Here is a 23,036-nt window from a genome sequence, read left to right as displayed (position 1 = left end):
TGTGTGCTGTAGTTTAAAAGTAAGTAGGAAAATTAAATTAAAACAAAATGTGCCTAAGGAGCTCCTCGCCAATGTCAAACCCTGCTGGCAAAATGGCACCAAGCCAAGCTCGGTTGCAATTTTGGAGTTATGAATTATGAATATATCTTTTCCTCTTTGTGCCTCACACACTGTGGCCTTCAAATATGGGGGATTTATTTGGGAAATCTATTACTTTCATTACTGTAACATCAAGTGAGATGCCTTTATGTCAGTAGGCAGCACAGGTTTTTCTCGATGTCTGCCATTTTGCACTGATCTGAATCTACGGTAGCCTGGAAGAGACAAACCCATCCTGGCTCCTGAGAGCCCTGTTTCTGTTTTTTGTTATGGCTGGATCTCTTGGGTTGAAGTAAGGAGAGAAGTTGGGTTTAGAAAGAGGGAGAGGGGTCAAAGAGTGCTGATTTTGAAGTTTAAGTTAAGGGAAGGGTTAGGATTAGAAGATAGGATAAGGAGCACAGTCAGCCTGTTCTTACTTTTGATTCAGATTTGGATTATTTTTGGGTCCCTGGTTATTGTGTAGTTAGTGTGGGGAAAACCTGCCTGTTATCACAATAACTCCAAGTTAAAAGAGAATTTCCAGACTAATCGTCGATGGTGTTGGAGGGCGGTTTGAAAAGAATTAACAGTGAATGATAATACAGAACAGTTTAACTGAAGGCTTATGATTTTCTTTTCCGTCTCACAATGTTTGTGATGATGTATTTACATAAATTCAATTGCTGTGCTGTCAGGAAACTAATTCAAACCACACTCCACTTGTCTGTCTTTCCAAATATGCTCACAACCTTTACAATATGATCAGTTGCTAATCATAAAACTGGCAATGACAAATGTGAACTGAGGGATCCTCAGTAATGACACAATCCCCTCAGAGGAGGAAAGAGATTGTTTGTAGGGTGCAGGAAAATAAGCCAACGCCTTAATAGAGGTTTATCTAAGCAGACATACTAATATTTGTTTCCCATGATTTCCATTTAAAGTGACATGAGTGGTGTGTAAACAGCTGGTTTGTATGGCTCCCAGAGGAAGGAGGGGTATTAGAAAGTAAATCCAAAACACACACAAAACAGCCATCATCTTAATGAGGGCTTACAGCAATATTTGAGCCTGGTGGAGCATTTGCAAATATCAATACAAACTCTTCAGGAGTGAAACACTCAGTTATATATTTCAGAATGACACAAAGAAGACTCAAGCTGCTTATTTAGGTGTAAGCGACAGTATTTCATATACATATGTATATGAAGAAAGTTACATATTCCTAAACTCACATGCAATAGTTTTGCATCACAGCTGAACATAATCTATTGACTCTGCAGTCCGAGGGTCAAAAGGTGACGTCCATTTGCTTAACAAATAGGTGAAATGAAAAAACAGCTTGTGGAAAAAACTGAACTGTGCAGAATACACATATAAACAATTAATACAGTTCGACTTGTTACACGGCCAGCCTACTGAAAATATCCACGAGTCCTAATGGAACTAAAGGACATTCGGGGCGGCACCTGGAACCCGAGGGACCCACTGCAGAGAAGCCGGTTTGTAAACGACAACGTGGCGCAACGCATTCAGACAGGCAATGGTTTTCAGGCATCTGTGAGAGAAAACATGTGCAGGCAGATTTCAGGCAGACACGGAGTCTTTGTATTTGATTAAAATCGGAAAAAAAAATGTCTGATAAATAAGCTAAAAGCAGCTTTTTTTTCAAACTGTATTTATTGGCATATATGAGAACAAAACCAGAACAGAATATGAAAACAGATTCAGTGTATTTGGTTATAACGTTAAACTCTAACTCCAAGACCCACAGTTTTGCTTGCTAAAGCAGCCTAAGTTATCATTTAGAGTTCTTTTTGCAGGTTTTCAGTCTGCACTGACCATTTAGAAGTTTCAGCGTACTGCATTTTAAAAGCTGGGCTCACATTTTTTCAGATCTGTCTACAAACAATACTCACAAGCTTCCAATAACCTTCAAAAATGTGTAATTCCTCCTATTCGTAACAGCCATTACCACGTTCAGTCCACACAGGCTTTAGGGTAAAAAGAAGACATCATCCACATAAATTATATGTGAAAAGTTTTATCTGTATCGTCTAAAATCTGTTGTGAAAGTACGGTAACACACACAAGTAGATGACTCTTAACCTGATATTTTTTTGGCAACAAAGAAAAATATTCAGTTATTTTTGATAAACAGTAGTAGTGACAATAGTATTATTTACGTTTGTATATGAGTACCTACCAATTTCTTTAGAACGGACATGAAAAACTGCATGCCTTATCTTTATCACTTTGTCATTTTTTTCCATACATAGCCTACATGACAATATGCTTCTTTTCCAGTGGGGAAAAAGGGGAATAAAACTGTTCTACAAGATAAAACTAAAATAATGTGGCTAAAAAAAGTAATTATTATTGTCTTATGAAATGTGTGATTCCATCATTTTGTTGCAATTATCCAAATAAATCTTTAAAACATCTCTAGAAAAAAACTACATGTTAACAGCCATTAGCTTACCAGCTAGTTGGTAAGCTAACGTCTATCATGCCCGCGATTAGCAACATGCTAGGACTACTCATTCAACTTAGCTTTCTATTTCTGTTGTTCCTAGCCCCTGACATTTTGTTTTAAGCATCATTTGGTGTAATGTAGAGTTTAATAGCAGAGGGAGAACAATTATCAAGCTTTTCAGTGGGCTAACAGCTAGCTAGTTAGCTAACTTTGTCACTAATGGCAGAATGAGTAGCCTACATGATTTAAAAAAGATTTATTCAAAAAGATGTCTTTAGGTGGCTGCACTTTTCTGCAGATTTGTTATTGTAGAGTAAGTGAACTGCATGGTTGAATGCGCATTTTGTCTGATGCACTAATTTTTTTATTCAAACCGTTTACTGAAGCTTGAAGCAGCCTTCCTGTCTTCTGTTTGGTAGTTTGTCTCAGTTTCTTTAGAAGTAGTGACGTTAAGAGGGTCAATTCTGATCAAATTGTTCGCATAGTTCTTTATTTTTCAGATTGATCCCCATGAAAATGATGGGTTTCATCTGAAGATTTCAGTTTTTAATTATACTTTGAAAAGGCCAAACAACATGTGTTGCATTTCCTTTTTTGCATGATTGAAATATTAAAGCCTGTCTTTTTAAATTGACCTGAAATGACCTGAAACATCAGTTCTTCCATGCTCTCCCTCATGACCTCCAGCTGAACATAAGTTAAAATAAATACAGCCTTATCTCTTAAATGAAAACAAAATACAGATGAGGATAAGCCAGTTTATGTGACATTGATGTGCAAAAGAGAAACGCATTTGATTTGTACTTGTGGCAAATTTCAACAATGATTACAGTCCAAGTCCTACTGCAACAGCTTTAGTCGGGGTATAAGATGAAGCCAGAGAAGGTGCTGTACTTGTTGTTATTGCCTCCATGAGCTTTGCCGCCATCCAGTTTGACGTAGACTTCGTCTCCAGAGTCCAAGTGCAGCACGGCACTGTTGCTGGCGTAGTCGTAGTTCTGGTCTGCATCCTGAGCTATGGCACTGGCCCGAACCTGGTTAGAAAAATAGAGATAGAGTAATAAAAGAAGATAGTCGACATATGCGTTCAGTGAAAAAAGTTCACATATACCTACGAGGCAAAGCGAAACACCAGTGGTGCGTAAGATGATTAGATTCTAATAATAGAGGAGATATAAGGGGTAAACTGGGTTAACAGTAACATATAATTAAATCAAATTAACCACATTCACTTACATAAGTTAGAACTCAACCTTCTGTCAGAGCCCATAATGACTATATGTGACGTTAGTCTGAAATCTGACCCGCATCGAGCTGCTGTAAACATCTGAGAAGAAACACTCATCCAGAGAGGATTTCTGCACCAGTGCCACTGTCAAACATTGAAGGCACACAGGCTAACCAGGTTCGTGTTGTTCTGAATTCGTTTAAGCTACAGCTCGATTGGATGTGCTGTTATATAACTCGTTTTAACTGGTGTGAAAAGATCAGCTTTACGGCGTCTGGTGCGCATTTGGTGCGTAAAATCCATATGCGCCTTTCTTTTAATATTAAACTTTGCCTGTTTTTATCAAATCAGACATAACCAAATCAAGTCTTTGTCACTTTGTTCTGAATGCAAAGCGGAGTCACTGGGATTTATCCTTGTCTTTCCACCAGAATAACAGGATTTCCACATTCAACTACTTGATAATCACAGTCTACCTGTCCGTTCTTGCACAGGTCTGCCCACATGCTGGTTCCGTCTCCTCCGCGCATCAGCACATGGTAAGTGAAGAAATAGATCCCGGACACATGGCAGGTGAACTTCCCGGTGCTCGGATCGTAGTGGTTCCCCAAGTTTGTGATCACGTCGTCAAACTTTAACACCTCGTATCCCTCGTGCGGATTCTTCAGACCTACATAAAAAGCGATCCTGAACCCGCTGACTGTGGAGTTCACGCCGTCTGCCTCGCTGTTGTCACCGCCCGGTGTTCCCGTTATTGCGGGGAAACCTATTTTGCTGTCCCCGCGCTCCCCCGGTGGCCCCCTCGGACCCGGAGGTCCGGGTTCTCCTTGTGGACCTCTGGGTCCAGGCTTCCCAGGTCTCCCCGGCTCCCCGCGGCTCCCTTGCGCCATCGGCGGCTGCGGAGCGACACCGTTCACATTCTGGATCACCTCCATGGCGGTGGCGCCTCCCGGTTTGGGGCTGTACGGGTCGCACACCATCCGACAGGTGCCCATCATTTCGTAGTAATGCGCGGAGGTCTCAGAGGAGCGGAGCATCAGTAGCGGGACAGCGACGGTCAGAATCAGCAGAACCATCGCGATGACGGTCACCAGGACGACCACGGACCACTTTCTCCGCGCACGGGCACCAATGGACGACAGAAAGCCCGTGGAGCCTCTCTGGCCTGGAATGGTGACGGATAAAACAGGGGAAGATCAGGAGAATAAAAACAAATAAGATGAAGTTAAGAAAGTGCGCGGAACTTGGTCCAGCTGCTCTAATTCGTGACTTGATGCTCATGGGCAGCGGCTGTGACCAGAGAGGAGGCGCGCATCTTAGCTGGGTGCGCGCAGACAGCTGCGTCCAGTTGTTTGCAATGATAAGACCGGAAGATATGGCTTCAAATTAAAGCTGCATCCCACAGACAGGGGGACGGAGAAATACGGAGAGCATAGTGGAAAAAGAATGTGGTAAAATAAGCCAAACACAGCTTATCTGAATAAAACTGCTATATGTGAAAGGTTTGATCCACCTGAAGAAATGAAAGATGTGCATGAAGTCAAATCTCAGTTATAGAGCTATTTATGTCAGGGGCAGAGCCAGTGGGTGGCCTGGGGTGGCCATTTCCAACCCAGTCACCATAAATACCAGAAACACAGCCCCCCTCCCAAAAAAAGAATAGTTGAAACAGTAAAAAAGATGGATTCCAGCGCACCATATGATGCTCAACACAAGGGCCGAAAGAATTGACGAGCTGAGGAAATGTAATGACATTTAAATCTTAAAAAAAGATTTCTATAAAAAAACGCAAAGCACAGATAAAACGGTTAAATTCTAAATAATTCAATGTTAGTATCAGACTATGAATATGAGTAAGATTAGATTGAATAAAAGGAGAAACATATTTTGATTGTGGAAACATAATTAAATAACATTAAATTCAGATGATGCTGTGGACTTCTTTCTGAGTCGCATTCAGCCAATAACATGAGAACACTTTACTCAAGCATTGTTGCTTCTTCCTGGTTGGGTTAAGACAATAAAATGACATTAGGGTCAGAAAACAGTCACAATTAGGGTCAGAGAACATCTTTACAACACGAGTGCCACATTCATGATTACAGATCGTTTCCACCTGCTACCCAAAGGCACATTTGGGAAGAAGTTCTGTCTCTTTAAAGTATTTTTGTTTGATAGATTGATCCTGCCTGCTGTAATATATACTTTAGATATTCAGTTCTTTCTCATTCCAGAGAACTTAACATCAGAAACAGCTCCTGGTCTCATTTTATCTGTCAAAGTTTCCATAAATATTGTGCACTTGAAAATAAATACTTTCTACCCTGCAGCTGAATGCCAGAAAGTAAAACAATGAGATGAGATCCTGTCCCACCAGAGTGAGAGTAAGGCTCTGATTGTCCATTTTATTTACATCTGGAAATGAAAGTTTGTTGGTTTGGTCTCCCATGCAGTTCGTTTGCACAGAGAAGTCGGGACACGGCTGAAGCTGCCTGTTATTTGTATTTTGAACGTGGATAAATCCAGGTCAAAGTCAGATTTAATGAACAGCTTCAACTCACAGCAGCTAAATACATGACCAAATATTTGACTCAGACCGCACTCTCAAAGTCACATCTTATGGCTGAGGGCAGGTTCACAGTGGTGACATCAGCTGACTGACTACTTCATGCACTCACACACAGACAGAGGGACAGAAGGGGGGGGATCAGCTAATATATGCTAGAAGTGGACCAGAGATGTCTGACGTGGGTCGACACCCTCAGCTCTGAGCTCTCTGCGGCTACAGGGACACATTTGATGTCTTGTTTCATGAGGTTTGGTGCCATAGGGCCTGAATTTAGATTCTCCATCAGATTAAGATTCATGTCTTGCACATAAAATCATGATTCTGTTGCATACAGATTCGTTGTGCATGCCGACTTTTGCTGAGTCCAACATGAATTTTTTTCTAATTATGGCTCTCAAGCTCCTCATTCAAGAAGGATTTTCATTAATGCAATCCTTTAGGTATTTCTAGCTCTTTCAAAAACTTAAAAATAAAACATTTCCTCAAAAGATTTGAAATGCTTTAAAACTGCGGGACTGCAGCTTAGCATCAGGAATCGGAGCACAGGCCACACATCCATAACAGAGGCTTTAGAGCTCAAGGTGACAGGGAGAAATCTTCACTGGCTGAAGACGAGGTTTAGCTGAAGCCCTGCACTCCCACCCAACCCCCAACCAATTTCGGCTTGTTCTCAGTTCAGCTGTAAACATGTCCCTGAACATGGCTCCAGCTTACCTGCTCATGTCTGCACGAGAGGAGGAGCACGAATATGTCGACATTTTACCATGTAATGAAAACTATGAGCTCATCCTGAATCTAACGGCAGCAAAACGTCTCAGAAAAGCTGTGACAGGAGCAACTAAAGGCTGGAAAAGTAAGTGGTACTGAGAAGAAACAACTGGAGGAACACGTTGGAGCTGATTAGGTTAATTAACAACAGGTGAGTAACATGATTGGGTATAAAAAAAGAGCACCTAAGAGAGGCAGAGTCTCTTCGGGCAGCTCTGCATTAGAAACAGACCTGATTCTGTCCTGGAAATCACTGCATGGACTCAGGAACACTTCCAGGAATCACTGTCTGTGAGCACAGCTCACTGTAACATCCACAGATGCAGGTTAAAGCTCCATCAGCCAGAGAAGAAGCCACATGTGAACCTCCAGAAACTCTGCCGTCTTCTCTGGACCAAAGCTCGTTTAAAATGGACCGAGACAAAGAGGAAAACTGTTCTGTGGTCAGATGGATCAAAAACATGGAGGCTGCATCCTCCAGAATAAAGAGGAGAGGGACCATCCAGCTTCTTATCAGCTCTCAGGTCAAAGCCTGCATCTCTGCACATCTGGAAAAGCTCCATCAATGCTGAAAGGTAGAAACAGGTTTCAGAGCAACATCTGCTCCCTTCTTCAGGGAAGGCCTTGCATATTTCAGCAGGACAAAGCTGAACCACTTCCTGCATCTATTCCAGCTGAAGGTCTTCATGGTAGAAGAGTCCAGCTGCTGCACTGACCTGCCTGCAGTCCAGATGTTTCACCACCTGAAAACATTTAGACTCAGGACTGCTGAGCAGCTAGAATCCTCCATCAGACAGGAGTGGGACAACATTCATCTCCCAAAGGTCCAGCAGCTGGTCTCCTCAGTTCCCAGATGTGTGCAGATGTTGTTAGAAGAAGAGGGGATGCCACACAGTGGGAAACATGGACCTGACGTGTTGCTGCCATCAAACTCAAGGTGAGCTGATATTTTGCATGACAGTAAATTTCTCACTTTGAGCTTTTGCCATGTTTGCGTTTTTTTAATTTATTTTATTTTACAATCTGCATAACGTCCCAACCTTTTGGAGCAATAAAACAATAAAGTACAAAACAAAACCCGTAAAATAATCATCAGGAAGGCACAGAGATCATGTTATGCTCTCTAACTCAGAATGACCTTTAGTCAGGATTAGTACAGTTAACCGTGACTTCAGGCTGTGGTGAGCTGTGCACGGCACACTGTCCGCATTATGCACCGCAGCTTCAGAGATTATTGTGCCCTGCGGCGCCGTCACAGTGCATGTTAGAGCCCTGCTGCTCACAAACCATACGGTGAATCAAATGAAGCAGTCCATCATTAGCAGCCTGCAGACGTTAAACTGTGCACAATCAGGTGAAACCTGACGCATTAAACTGGTTTATAAGTGCTTTGCTTAGACATCACAGAGGATTTTTTTTAAATAGCGTGACTGCTTTGAAGAAAATACATGTGAAGACAAGAAATCACCCTCCAAAATGTGACACCACAGTAAGAACAAACGTGTCAGAAGTACAAACGTATTTACGATGGTGCCTGGAGAGAGTTGAATTCTATAGCATGAGTGACATAAATGTCATCATCATTTACTGGTGGAATATGACGGTGCTGACTTGCCAGCCTACTTCTGTCTCTCGATGCCAAACCACTGTGCTGCAGGCCTCCATGCAGAAACAAATATATCAAATATGCAACTTCAAGAGGCTGAAATTGTCAGTAGATGGAGATCTTACAATCAGCGCTGGTCTTAGAACTCACCATCATTGTTTTCTACCCCTTAAATAAGTAATGTTGTTACATAAAACCAACCAGGAAGTGATGAACAAATACAGTTGGTGTGCGTTACAATACAAAACACCGTCCATCTACTCCAACTTCCAGCCTCATTAGGAGGACTGTGTGGCTTCTTAAACAAAATACTGGAGAAATATGTCCTCTCTGATGTGGAAACATTTTAGTCATATGTCCCTCTTGCTGCTTCTATAAGGGTGCGTGTCATTATTGGTATTTAAGAGTATTGAATGAGAATAAGAGTATTTAAATGTAAATATAATTTATTTCTACAGCCCTTTACAACAATCCATTTCGGTACCAAAGTGCTTTACAGCAGATAATAAATAAAGAAAAGAATAAGTAAAAAACAATAAAATAACAGTAAACGCAATAAAATACAACAAAATTGAATAAGATAATATAAAAGTGTCACCATACTACTGGGTATTAAAAGCCATCTGAAATAAGTATGTTTTTAGCCTAGATTTAAAGAGTTTAATTTAGAAAAATTTAAAATCTTGGAGACCTGATTGGAATATTGGACATTTCTTTGGGTTTTGGTACCATTTCAGCTCGTCCTGCCCCTGATTTCTGTAGCCTGTCGTTCTCTGCATGTGAGACTCATTTAAAAAACAGGAATAGGTGGAGGAAAGATTGCGTCCGTCTCTTTAGGCGTCTGTACGGAGCAGCAAAACCTGAAAAGTTACAGTTAACGTCTCACAGAGCTCAAACACGCAGTGGACATGTGACATTCTCTCAGTGGCGACACCTACTGTTCAGGATGAGAATTTCAGAAGGTCAAGAGCACCTCAAGTGCTGGTGTGAGCAGTGTGGAGGTGTCACAGCTCGCTGTGTCCGCTATAAATGAGCAGCGTTGTACTTTACATGACCCTGAGTCTGCAAGCTCTGGTGGGGAGAGTGTGACATAAATGTCTTAATCAGTAGATGTTCCAGCCAATCAGCAGCAGAGCGCATGCCCTGCATTAAACTACTAATGACAACAAAGTACATTTGAGCTTCATCCTTCATGTTTCAGATTAGTCAAGGTGTTGATTCTCCTTCTTTTTGGCCTTTTATCTGCAACAGAAAGTATTCAAATCCAGAAATGTTTGCTACCTTAAACTCTTACTGCATGATCCCGATAGTTTTGTGTGTATTTTTTGTTGCATTAACCTCATCATCTATTCAAATTGGCTTATGAATTAAACATGAGAGTCAGAGGCTGTCGGTCAAACTGGAATTGTCTTGGAATATAACCTCAAATTAGAGTATGTGGGGATGGCATGAAAAATGCTAAATAAATCATTAAAGGGGAACTCCGGTATTTTTAAACTTAGACCTTATTTCTGGCAGGAAATACGTTCATCTACTCATGAGAAAAGTTTGGAGAAAGTCGGCGTCCTTCAGAAGATATTTAGATAACTGGAGATCCATATAACGGAGTGAACGGGGCTTAGAGGATGCAGCCTCTAAATAAGGCATTATCTGTCTTTATTTCACCAATACTTTAAGAAGAATGAATGAATGAACGCTTCCATGTTGTTGTCCTCCAGGGAAATAGGTGGGAGACGATGCAGCCTCTAAATAAGGCATTATCTGTCTTTACTGGAGCAACAAAGGCATTCCTCCTCTGTTGGCATCAGTAAACATCGTCCACAAGAACACCACCAGTTAGCATCGATTCGCGGTCTGTTGTTCTCTGGCCAGCTGTTCCTCTCTCTGCTTCTGCATCCTCCTTTCCAGGAGCTCCTCATCTGTATACTCTGGCTCAAAACGGTGGTCCCAGTAGAGTGCCTGTGTAGAAATCCCTCCGTTAGCTCTCCTTTAGCTGCAAGTAGCCACATAACAGCAGCTATGAGCTAACAGAGCTATAGCACACGTTCATCCATTCATTCTTCTTAAAGTATTGGTGAAATAAAGACAGATAATGCCTTATTTAGAGGCTGCATCCTCTAAGCCCCGTTCTCTCCGTTATATGGATCTCCAGTTATCTAAATATCTTCTGAAGGACGCCGACTTTCACCAAACTGTTCTCGGTGAGTAGATGAACGTATTTCATGCCAGAAATAAGGTCCAGGTTTAAAAATACCGGAGTTCCCCTTTAAATTGTTGAAAATGCTTCTCAAAGAAGCTTCACTTTGAACTTATTCAAGAAATCTGCAGGAATTTCAGTGCGTAAAGGGCAGGGATGCTCGGAGGCATCTGGGATGGACCATCGCACAGTGGAAATATGTACTGTGGTCAGACCGATCAGTATTACAGATCTTTGCTGGAAGAAATGGAGCAAAAGGAGCAACCAGTCCCTGCAGCCAGGCTCTGTGATGGTATGGGGTTGGATCAGGGCTCCTGCCAAAGCTCATTTCCACTTCTGTGACGGCAGCATTAATGCAGAAAAGCTCTCTGAGATTTTACAGCAACAAGAACACATCTTTTCCAGGGTAAAACCACATAATGCAGACATTAAAAAGGCAGGGAGGAAGCAGGTTGTTCATCCCCATCAAAGAGGAGAGACTGTGTTTCAATTACAGCGTAAGAATGAGTAAAACGTCGCAGGCTATCACTGTAAACATGTGTGAGAAACCGTCACTGAACCACAACAAGACAAGAGAACTTGCAGCATCAGCTCCTGTCTCACCGTGTGACCCTAATCCCACATGAAGGCCACTGAAGACGCATCGGTCCTCCATGGAGGTGCCGTCCTGAATGTAGCACCCTGACAGTGAGATCCTGTCAGATGTTAGCGTTGCTGTACCTGTCTACCTCAGGCAAGCTGTTTATGATGTTTATGACCTTCCCTTCCCTCCTACGCCACGTTTCCCATCCCAGCGATGAAATTTTGCAGAACCCGTTAACATAAAAGCTGATTGAAACCTTGAATAAAAGGATAAATCTCAGACAACATCATTTAAATCCAACACTTCTCCATGAACAGCAGTAAGCTAAACTCTGCTGCTGGATCAAAAACACTCCTTTGACACAAACTGTAAGATTAATGGGTTGCCACACACAGCTAATTGATACCTATGAGTGAGGAAAATTAAATATGTATGTCAAGGACTGTGACCTTAAGCAATATAAACAAAGACGAGGCCCTGGCAGAGAAAGCATGAGAGAGGAAGAGGAGGGTGTGCGTAGATGTTTGTGTGTGGTGACACTGATGCAGCACAGCTAGCCGGGGGGATTCAACCTTTTGCAAGTGGCAAAGGCAGACATGATGAAGTCATGGTGACAGTGTGTATCCCGCGGTCAGACATCATTTTAACACGCTTTTGCTTTTTTCTCTAATCCCAAGGCCAGCTTATCAAATACACCGACTCTGCAGCAGGAGGGGGAAAGGCAGACTTCATTATTACACTATATTTACAATCAGAGAATATGAGAACCACTGAAGTTATTGCTATAATGGGATGATAGCAGCTAAATGCTAATGGTGGCGGAACAAAGCTCACGTCAGATCATACACAGCCATGTGGAAGTGTTGGACCTCTCCAGGTCTTTAAGTGAGTTAAATACAACCTCAGATGAAGAACAGCACATGGTAATTAACACCATATGATTATTAATTTAAGAAAAATTGAATTTTTCACACCCTACATCTGCATTTTGTTTCGGTCCACCCTTCCTGCTTCAATAGGAGTTAAAAGGGAAAGAAGCAGCCAGATGCTGCTGATCAATGCTCTGATTAACTGATCATCAGTCAGTGTGAGCAGCTCTATAAAAGCAGAAGTTCTGTCAGCATTCAGGTGTGTTTTAACACGATGCCAAGGAAGAAAGACATCAGCAATGATCTTAGAGAAGCAATTGTTGCTGCCCATCAATCTGGGAAGGGTTATAAGGCCATTTCCAGACTATCTGGAGTCCATCATTCTACAGAGAGAAAGATTATTCACAAGTGGAAAACATTGAGGACAGCTGTCAGTCTTCCCAGGAGTGGACGTCCCAGCAAGTTCACCCCAAGGTGAAGAAGCCCAGAGCTACATCTCAGACTCTCCAGGCCTCAGTTAGCATGTTAAAGGTTAAAGGTCATGACAGCACAGTTAGAAAAAGGCTGAACAAGGATGGCTTGTTTGGAAGGGCTGCAGGAGAAAGCCTCTTCTCTCTAAAAAGAACATGGCAGCACAGCTTAGGTTTGCAAAGCTGCATCTGAACAAAGCTCAAGACTTCTGGAACAATGTCCTTTGGACAGACCAGAGCAAAGTGGAGATGTTTGGTCCTAATGCACAGCAGCACGTTTGGAGGAAACCAAACACAGCATATCAGCACAAACACCTCATACCAGCTGTCAAGCACGGTGGTGGAGGGCTGATGATCTGGGCTGGTTCTGCAGCCACAGGACCTGGGCAGCTTGCAGTCATTGAGTCCACCATGAACTCCTCTGGATACCAAAGTATTCTAGAGTCAAATGTGAGGCCATCTGTCCCACAGCTAAAGCTGGGCTGAAACTGGCTCATCAACAGGACAAAGATCCCAAACACAGCAGCAGATCTACAGCAGAATGTGGGAAAAAGCAAAGAATCGAGGTGTTGCAATGGTCCAGTCAGAGTCCAGACTGTCCATACTGGGGATTTTACAGCCTTACACCATAAAATAGTACAGTAACCGAGAGTTTCCTTGTCTTCAACCATTTATTCTGATGTCGTCATTTCAAGAAAACACAGCTCGTTTTCGCGTAATAAGCGATAATCTGAAATCACACCATTTAGTAACCTGTTATCTTGAGGAAAAGAGTTCTCAAGATCACGATGTGATTATGGTAATCTTAGCACTTATAATAACTATAACTTATTACATTTTACATCTGATTAATTGTTCTACTGTTCGTTTATTATTTAGTTTCCCTTTGAATTGATGTGAAATATCAATCCTACAGCTTTCTAAACAACTTAAACCACATGTTTAGTTAGTTTTTCTAACTAGATCCTACACTGAAATCTACTTGTACTTATATACTGTCAAAGTTCCGCTATCTCTGTCTTTTTATGTACTTTTCTCATTGATTCTTGGTTTAAACAGACGTTTTATGGTTTAAAAGCGTCAGTTTTGGGAGGCTCGTGCTCGTTTTATCTTACGCGCACAGGAGGGGGCGTGGCCTTGGCTGCTGCGTCACGATATCAGGAAGAAACGCTCCATTTTCGCAGAAAGCGGAGGAGCGTTTGGAATAAACCGCAGCCAGTAAGTAAAGTTATTTCTCTAAGTGCGTAAACGAGGTTGTTTATGTGTCTTGAGCGATTGTTTTAGCAAAATGTCGGGGTTTGGTCGGCTGAAACGAAGTGTGTGTTGAGGAGAGTAACTTAAATCGGAGGTGAAGTTTCCACGAGTTCAGTCAAGGACAACAAGCGATCCGTCGGTTTGGACAGAAGGTCCTGTTAATTTCTCGCGCTTAAATGTTTTATCGCTTTCTGATCAGGTTTATCAAAGGGAACGACGGTAATTGGGACATATTTGGAATATTTACGGTTGTTTTTTTAATTCGGCATGTGGATGAATAATCGTAAAAGCAGCTAAAAGTGACTATTGTCAATGTTTGTGCTGAGTGCTGACAGGCTCGCATGAATGTCAGGTTGGTTGGTAAAAGGTGCCTTAAGTTGATATATAATGGTGTGTAATTTTTGGCTAAAGAAATAAGCCGTTTTGGCTGTTGTACTATTCCATCTATGCTATTATTGGATGTAGCCTGCTTTGACAGAGCAGTTGCAGATCTGGGACATGCCAGTTGAGACTCAGAGATAAGGGGAATGAGGACTTCTCTGTTCAAAAGAAGCAGAAAAAAAACCCAGTTAACAGTTAGAGCGAAACTTAATGACAAATTCAATGTTAGTGTCACTTTTTTTTAACATCTTTTAAGATATTATGTCAAATTGAATGCAAAGTAACAAGGCTAGACAACTGAATCTCCTCTGAGTGACTTGATTATGTGCTTGATTTAATGACCAGTTGAGTCATAAAACTAAGTGACGTCCCATCTGCTGTCTACAGATTTGTATTTTATAAGAGCGTTATGCCTGATGAGATGGGAAAGCCATTAATCCGAGAAAGAGGCGAAGGAGGAGGCTCCAGACACCTTGAAGCCTGCGTGTCTGAGGCTGGAGCTCCAGTGATCGGCATCCTGGGCACGGGTGACTTCTCCCGCTCGCTGGCCAGAAGGCTGGTGGCCTCAGGATACCAAGTTGTGGTGGGGAGTCGAACCCCGAAGCGCTCTGTGGCTCTGTTCCCCGAGGAGGCTGAGGTGACTCACACACACTGATCCTCACTGTGTAATTAGTGTTTCTCTTTCCTCCAGGAGATGATTATATATACACCTTTGACTTCACCCACCAGGGATAATAACTGTTAACTCCAAACAAAACAGAAGCAGCGTGTCTGTCTTCCAGATAACGTCCCAGATGGAGGCAGCCAGCCAGGCAGACCTGGTCTTCGTCGCCGTGTTCCCCGAGCATCACTCCACATTGGCGGCACTGAAGCCGGCGCTGGCAGGAAAGGTTCTGGTGGACGTGAGCAATGGTTTCCGCATCAGCCAGTACGGTCCCTCTCATGCTGAACTGCTGGCCGACATTTTTCCAGAGAGTTCTGTGGTCAAAGGGTTTAACACCATATCAGCCTGGACGCTCCAGATGGGGCCACGGGATGGAAGGAGGCAGGTGGGATACATCCGCAGTGCTGTTAAATCAAAAGTTAGAGGGAGAAATGCATGCTGGGAGCCGTTTCATCTTCTTGTGATCATTTCTTTGCAGGTTTTCCTGTGCAGCAACAGTCAAAAAGCCAAGAACTCAGTGAAGCAGATCTGCCACAGGATGGGCTTCATCCCTGTCGACATGGGCCTCCTCTCCTCTGCTCTGGAGATCGAAAACCTCCCGCTCTATCTGTTTCCCTCCTGGCGCGTCCCCATCCTCTCCACCCTGGCTCTCTTCATCTTCTTCTACCTGTACAACTTCACCCGGGACATCTTACATCCCCAACTCAAAGCAGCGAAGAGCTCTTTCTACAAAATGCCCATTGACACTGTGAATGTCACTCTTCCCTCCGTGGCCTTGGTGATGCTGGCGCTGGTTTACATGCCCGGTTTGTGCGCCGCCTTCCTCCAGCTGTGGTGGGGCACCAAGTACAATCGCTTCCCCAGCTGGCTGGACCGGTGGCTAACCACGAGGAAGCAGTTTGGGCTGTGCAGCTTCCTGTGTGCAGCTCTTCATGCCATTTACAGTCTGTGCCTTCCCTTGAGGAAGTCTGCCCGCTACAAACTCCTCAACCTGGCCTATAAACAGGTCTGTGTGGCCGTAAGGTGCAACATCTAGATCAAAGTTTGGGTTTAAAGTCACAAGTCTTTTATCTAAAGCTGCTTTCCAGGGCTCTTGTTGATGTCATGTGAGAATTAACCACCATAAGAGTCCTTTTCCTGCTCTCCTGCGAAATCAAGAGCTTTAACTGAGCTTTACAGAAACACTTCCCTCTGCTTTTGGCTTTGCTTTTGTTGTTTTTTGACTGCACACCAGCTGAAATGGGAGCAGAAGTTTATGTTGTCACACGTTTTCTGGCAAAATCTTTTCTCAAGAGAGAACTTTGTGTTCTGGTGATGAGCATCTAGGATTTTTCCGTCTTTACTAACGATTCCCAGTGCCTCCATCATGCCTCTTCTCAGTTTTTTCACATTATGAGTATTATTCTATATTATTATTCAGTAAAAAACACACATTTACATGGTGAAAAGAAAAAAAAGGAGTCATAAAGCATGCATGATGCAGTTAATCAGTTACGTTTAGTGTAATCCGTGACTGTGATATATAGATATATATAGAGAAAACAGACTTTTGGGTAACAATGACATCTATATACCAGTTTCTCTGCTTCTGTTTAGCTTTACTTGGGTGAAACGCATGTTTACAACTACATTTGGCAGCTCTGCACCACCTTCCAGATGTCTGCCTTGACCAATATTACTTGGGCCCAGAGTCTGACATGAACAGCGAGTTTTGGATCGGACCCAGTCAAACCAGCAGATGGTGGAACAATTATGAGGGAGCGTAATCATTGTTTTGGTTTTGAAGTCGCAGCCAAAGGAGAATCAGTTCACTCAGAGTGGTGTTCTCATGTGTTTCGACTGGTCTGTGTACACGTTATCGGCCCGGTACGATTACTCCAGCGTTTGCACCTTCTCATTTTGAGAAAAAAAGCTGTTTTATAAATATTCTTGTTACAAATAGAGGGATAATTATCTGTTTAGAAATAGTCAAGCCTGAAAAATAGTGGCACTAAAACAGGAAGTATTGTCGTTTTATGTGTTTTCTATGATTTTGTGACTTTTGGAACAACTTTACCTTCCTGGGTTTTGAACGGAGACAGATCTGCTCACACAGTCCTGCCTCCAACTATTTCCAACTATTCTATTCTCCATTTCTCAGATGCAACAGGCTGAGAAAAAAGCACCAAAGCACTGTTGTCACATCACTTCTGCTCTTTGTCGCCATTTGTGAGGCCATAAACGAAGCATCAGGAGGATCAACAGAATGGAAAAAGGCAGCCTTGTATCCAGTTCTTTCAGAGAAAAACTCCTTGTTGCCTTCAGTCTGCAAAGTATTGTTCAATTAGATCATCCATATACTTAAAAAACATCTATATTTCTTATTAATTTACTCCCCTTTTTTAAACTATATATTCCCTCCTTTCCTGAGCTTTGTAATCTTTTTAACCTGTTTTTACCTATACTGGCAAAAGATGCGGTTATACAGTCAAGCTTACCCTCTTATCTTATGGAATACAGTTAAATTTCTTCCATTATATGCTGTAGTACTGCTTGATTTATTCACTATTAAGGTTCCAAGCTGATGGTATTCAGCGACGTAGAAACACTGCAGAGCACTGATTGGTGTAAACAACACATTTCGTTCCTGTGGGAAGCCTTTTAGAAGTCAGTTTATATCGTATATACTGACGTTTTAGAAGTGCTTTTGTGTTGCGTTCAGGTGAAAGCTGGTGTGGAGGACTCTTGGGTGGACGAGGAGGTGTGGAGGATGGAGCTGTACCTCTCTGTGGGCATCATGGCCCTCGGGCTGCTCTCCCTGCTGGCCGTCACCTCGCTGCCCTCAGTGGCCAACACCCTCAACTGGAGGGAGTTCACCTTCATACAGGTAAGCATCCACAGATCATCCAGCTCACAGTGCTGGATGATGGGAAAAGACACTCTGTCTCATTCATGTTCTCACAGTGAACTCAGTGTTTAAACCCTGAAGCTGCCTCATATTCTCAGTTAAACTTGTGCTGTGACAAAGACACCAAAGTGTTGTGAGTCAGTGCAAACACTTCCTCCTCTCCTCCACTTCCACCATCATGGCCTCCAGTCTTCCTGCTCCCCCCCCCCCCCCTTTCATGTCTCAGTAATCCGTCGGATTAGTCAAAGTTTCTGCCCGGCACGCCGAGACTTTGTGGCCAGAGCTGCAGGACGCCATGCTCATGTGTGTCATGAACGTCATGTGCTGTTGAGACACCGTAGGCGTAAGACTTCCAGTTGACCGACACATTTGCTTTCTGCTAGTCTGCTTTAGGGATATTTGAATTATTAGGGAACTGTCCCATCAGTCTTCTGAGATTCCTCCTCTAATTTAGCTCATTCCCTGGTTTCTCGTAGACACCCACCAAGTAAACCAAAGCCAAATATCGATGAAAATAGATCTGTTCAAAGGCAGCCATTAGTTTATAGCTTATGAAAAGTCTCTGTGGGGGTTATTAGTTTGGTTTGTGCGTTGTTGTTTTTTTTCTTTGCGATTCTTCTGTTCAGTTTTAGATTTTAAAGAAACAGTCGGTTGTGTTTGTGACCTTTTGTGTTTCTTTGCATTTCAAGCAGGGAAAAGAGTGCTGATCCAAAGTGGTCACTTGCATTTTAATGGCCGCTGTGAGCCACCGTACTTGCAGCTGTCCACTTTCTTGATCAGATCACACGAGACACATGTTAATGCGGCGTAAACGGGACCAGAGCTTCCATGTGAACTGGCTGCTAAACGACCAGTTTACTCTCAAATGCAGCAGTGATTAAAATTCAGCTCTTCACTTGAACTCACTGATGTAAAAAGAAGCTGAGTAATGTTTTGCTGTCGCAAATATCGGTCTGAGCCCTTTACGTGCACAACCATGCATGTGAGTTTAGTAAAAAGGCTGACAAAGACACCCTCAGAGGCCACCAAAAATATCGAGCAGGGTAGAGTTACAGCAAGAATGCTTTTACAAAGTAAAAGTTATCTAAATATCTTCCGAAGGACGCCGACTTTCACCAAACTGTTCTCAGTGAGAAGATGAACGTATTTCATGCCAGAAATAAGGTCCAGGTTTAAATATACCGGAGTTCCCCTTTAAATCCACCTGAAAATGCCTTCTCAGTGCTGAAGAAGAAGACGAGCAGAGAATCTTTCGAGAGGTTGAAAACTTCCAAGAATTTGGTGTGAAATGAAGAAAAAAAACTTATTTGCATGTTAGTCTGAGGCAGAACTGCTTTGGCTAACTGACTTTATGTGTGAAGAATGGATCAAAATGTAAGGTTATAACTCGCGTTTCAGTCTCTCATAACTCGCGTTTCGGACTCTTATAACTCGCGTTTGAGTCTCTCATAACTAACGTTTCGGTCTCTCATAACTCGCGTTTGAGTCTCTCATAACTCGCGTTTCGGTCTCTTATAACTGACGTTTCAGTCTCTTATAACTCGCGTTTGAGTCTCTCATAACTCGCGTTTCGGTCTCTTATAACTCGCGTTTGAGTCTCTCATAACTAACGTTTCGGTCTCTCATAACTGACGTTTCAGTCTCTTATAACTCGCGTTTGAGTCTCTCATAACTAACGTTTCGGTCTCTCATAACTAACGTTTCAGTCTCTCATAACTAACGTTTGAGTCTCTCATAACTCGCGTTTCAGTCTCTCATAACTCGCGTTTCAGTCTCTCATAACTAACGTTTGAGTCTCTCATAACTCGCGTTTCAGTCTCTCATAACTCGCGTTTCAGTCTCTCATAACTAACGTTTCGGTCTCTCATAACTAACGTTTGAGTCTCTCATAACTAACGTTTCGGTCTCTTATAACTAACGTTTCGGTCTCTTATAACTAACGTTTCGGTCTCTTATAACTAACGTTTCAGTCTGTTATAACTAACGTTTCAGTCTCTCATAACTAACGTTTGAGTCTCTCATAACTCGCGTTTCAGTCTCTCATAACTGACGTTTCAGTCTCTTATAACTCGCGTTTTAGTCTCTCATAACTCGCGTTTCAGTCTCTCATAACTCACGTTTCAGTCTCTCATAACTCGCGTTTCAGTCTCTCATAACTCACGTTTCAGTCTCTCATAACTCGCGTTTCGGTCTCTTATAACTAACGTTTCTGTCTCTCATAACTGACGTTTCAGTCTCTCATAACTCGCGTTTCAGTCTCTCATAACTGACGTTTCAGTCTCTCATAACTCGCGTTTCAGTCTCTCATAACTCGCGTTTCAGTCTCTCATAACTCACGTTTCAGTCTCTCATAACTAACGTTTGAGTCTCTCATAACTCGCGTTTCTGTCTCTCATAACTCGCGTTTCTGTCTCTCATAACTCGCGTTTCAGTCTCTCATAACTCGCGTTTCAGTCTCTCATAACTAACGTTTCGGTCTGTTATAACTAACGTTTCGGTCTGTTATAACTAACGTTTCGGTCTGTTATAACTAACGTTTCGGTCTGTTATAACTAACGTTTCAGTCTGTTATAACTAACGTTTCAGTCTCTTATAACTAACGTTTCGGTCTCTTATAACTAACGTTTCAGTCTCTTATAACTAACGTTTCAGTCTCTTATAACTAACGTTTCGGTCTCTCATAACTAACGTTTCAGTCTCTCATAACTCACGTAACGGGTATGAATGCTGTTTTTTTAAATGTGCAGTTCCTGTTAGCTGTGACATCGATCATATCATTGACTTAGTGTCTTATTGAACTAACATCTGAGGCTAAAACACATGAAGGCGAGGAGAGTAAAGTGAACAAAAGGAAGATGATGATCCGTTTGTCGTCTGAGCTCTCGAGCGAGTAAAAGCCTGCCCAATGTTCTCTTGTCCTGTCTGTTTTTGTCAGTTTTTGTTTAACCTTTCAGCTCCAGACTCGCCTTCCCTCTGCACCAACACTTCCTCCAACTTAAAGTACTGTGAGAGGACATCTTAAATCATGTGAAGTGAAAAATAATTGTGCTCCTTGCAGCCAGTTAGTGTTTTTTTTTTTTTTTTTTAAACCCCTGGCATCCACCAGAGTCAGATTTGGAAGGTGTTTTGTGATTAGTGCACCCTAAAGGTGATTTCTATGGCACGCATGCAGACACAGATCCACCAGTGGGACTTCTTTAGGTCATGAGTGGTGGGTCAGCGTGTTTCCTCAGGGTCTGCAGTGGCCTGCAGAACAGTCAGCTGTGAACCGGTTGACTCTGCCTTCTTTTTTTAGTATGTGTCACATATTTGGAGGATTTTAATGGTGCATTTCTTGTGTTTTTCAGTCTCCACATTTGAGTTGTGGCTGAACCACTTCAGCTTCAGAATCCTGCTTTTTAAAAGCCTCTCTTCGTGTTTTGCAGTCTTCTCTTGGTTACTGTGCCTTGTCCATGGCCACCCTCCACACACTCATATTTGGCTGGAATCGTGCCTTCGATCCAGCCCACTACCCCTTCTACCTGCCCCCCACTTTCATGCTGGTCCTGGTCCTTCCCCTCTCGGTCCTGGTGGGCCGCCTGGCTCTCTTCGTGCCCTGCGTGGCCGGGCGGCTCAAACAGATCCGCCGCGGCTGGGAGAGGAGCCGACACATCCGCTTCACCCTGCCGACCGAAGACTGCCGCAACGGGATGGAGGACGTCAGCAATGTGTGAGAAAGGCTGTTTTTCACGGTGTCCAGACACAAGGTGAATATCAGCTCAGAGAGGATGAAATATTCATGTTCTCCTGGAACGTTTTAAAGAAATTTCAGAGTTTCTTCTCCACAAATTGTCTGGAAGATTCAGATATTTGACAAGCAGATAGTTGGTCAGCAACCTTAAAGGACCTCCAGCGGTGACCATTTAGTTTGTACCTATGCACCTTTTTTTTTTTTTTTTTTTTTTATTTATTTCTCTTTCTCAAACTGAAGTATTAAGTATTAACTTCTGTTTAGACTCACTGTTAGAGTTTAGAAACAACTAATTCTGTTCATAATTTAGATTATTGTCACTTACAGACTTCTTTTTCTTTGCTTGCATTCGTCTCTTTTGTGTTATTTTTCGTGCATTTGAAGACAATGTAACACATTTTGTTCCATCTGCATCTTTTATGAGGTCAATTCTCTTAAACATGTTTTCTAATTTAAACAGCAATTGAGTTGCCTGTTATTGGTAAGTAGATTAACGTATTTTATGCCAAAGATAAGGTCTTCCCCTTAAAGTAACAGGACTCAGTCAGCACTAAGCTCTCAAACCTGAAGCTTCTTGCTGTATTTTATAAATAATTAATTATATTTAATCCAGCCACCTCCAAGACTTCTGAACTGTGTCCGACACCTTCACACACATTCATATAAATATCAGCTAAATGTAAATAACGCAGCTTTCCAGCCACTTATTGTGCAACAAAGCCAAGCTGCTAATATGTGAGAATCAATCAGAAGGCGTTTCGGTGTCTTCAGTCATGACAGAAACTGTTCTTTTCCTCCAGTAAAGCAGCACTTTGTGAGGAACTGCCTGTCTCATGCTGGGACTTTGAACAAAGAAAAGCAGAGGGAGGAAAAGAAGGACCCTCCCCTGATCTCTGAAACTTTCTGTTCACCTTCCCCTCATTAAAAATCAAGCTGACCACCACTCCTCACTGAGAGCTTCTCGTCCCCCGGTGCCTTTCACTCATGTGTTAAATGGAAGCTCAGTCTGCTGCTGTGGCTTAGCTTGAATGGTCAAACGCAGACATTTCTGTACAGAAATCAGAGACAATCCAATCAAAGCACATTAAATATGTGTATTTTCTCCCTTTTTTCTGCTGATTTCTCCTTAGTCTCATATAAATTTGTGTATTTCAATGTGCTGACATTCGAGAATGTAAAGATTTTAAATGAAAAGTTTCTAGAAAAATGGAATAAAACGTGTTTTCTACAACAATGCATCTTCACCGTGTGTCTGTCTTTAAAATATTGAGGCTCA

At 42.5% G+C, this 23,036-nt stretch overlaps 2 protein-coding genes across 4 annotated transcripts; one reads left to right on the top strand and one right to left on the bottom strand.

Annotated features, from left to right (window-relative positions):
* Positions 1-3,039: 3,039 nt before the first annotated feature.
* Positions 3,040-5,192, bottom strand: LOC140274522 (complement C1q-like protein 2). The gene is made up of 2 exons (XM_072369857.1): positions 4,259-5,192; positions 3,040-3,588 (listed from the first exon to the last, which is right to left on the bottom strand). Exons 1-2 carry the CDS (start codon positions 4,856-4,858, stop codon positions 3,409-3,411), a joined length of 780 nt encoding a protein of 259 aa, XP_072225958.1. The 5' UTR covers positions 4,859-5,192; the 3' UTR covers positions 3,040-3,408.
* Positions 5,193-14,001: 8,809 nt separating this feature from the next.
* LOC140274037 (metalloreductase STEAP3-like) lies at positions 14,002-22,902 on the top strand. Of its 3 annotated transcripts, none has more exons than XM_072369806.1 (7): positions 14,002-14,062; positions 14,867-15,116; positions 15,262-15,528; positions 15,622-16,149; positions 17,845-18,009; positions 21,456-21,776; positions 22,694-22,902. In XM_072369806.1, the coding sequence occupies exons 2-6, from the start codon at positions 14,889-14,891 to the stop codon at positions 21,741-21,743; spliced, it is 1,476 nt and encodes a 491-aa protein (XP_072225907.1). In that variant the 5' UTR covers positions 14,002-14,062; positions 14,867-14,888; the 3' UTR covers positions 21,744-21,776; positions 22,694-22,902. The 3 variants fall into 3 exon arrangements, with proteins under 3 accessions (XP_072225907.1, XP_072225906.1, XP_072225868.1); XM_072369805.1 differs by lacking the exon at positions 22,694-22,902 and adding an exon at positions 22,566-22,672; XM_072369767.1 differs by lacking the exon at positions 22,694-22,902 and adding an exon at positions 22,561-22,672.
* The last annotated feature ends 134 nt before the right edge of the window (positions 22,903-23,036 follow it).

The sequence above is a fragment of the Leuresthes tenuis genome, unplaced genomic scaffold (assembly GCF_036924035.1).
Source record: "Leuresthes tenuis unplaced genomic scaffold, fLeuTen1.0.hap1 SCAF_1, whole genome shotgun sequence".
Classification (NCBI taxonomy): Eukaryota; Metazoa; Chordata; class Actinopteri; order Atheriniformes; family Atherinopsidae; genus Leuresthes; species Leuresthes tenuis.
Note: the sequence above shows the minus strand (reverse complement) of the source record. Positions and strands in the feature narration are given on the sequence as shown.

Excerpts from the sequence above, each read along its gene's own strand:
- LOC140274522 (XM_072369857.1), bottom strand. The coding sequence starts at position 4,858 with ATGGTTCTGCTGATTCTGACCGTCGCTGTCCCGCTACTGATGCTCCGC. Across the intron at positions 3,589-4,258 it reads ACCTGTGCAAGAACGGACAG|GTTCGGGCCAGTGCCATAGC; the intron begins GTAGACTGTGAT and ends TTTTCTAACCAG.
- LOC140274037 (XM_072369806.1), top strand. The coding sequence starts at position 14,889 with ATGCCTGATGAGATGGGAAAGCCATTAATCCGAGAAAGAGGCGAAGGA. Across the intron at positions 15,117-15,261 it reads TGTTCCCCGAGGAGGCTGAG|ATAACGTCCCAGATGGAGGC; the intron begins GTGACTCACACA and ends TCTGTCTTCCAG. Across the intron at positions 15,529-15,621 it reads CACGGGATGGAAGGAGGCAG|GTTTTCCTGTGCAGCAACAG; the intron begins GTGGGATACATC and ends ATTTCTTTGCAG.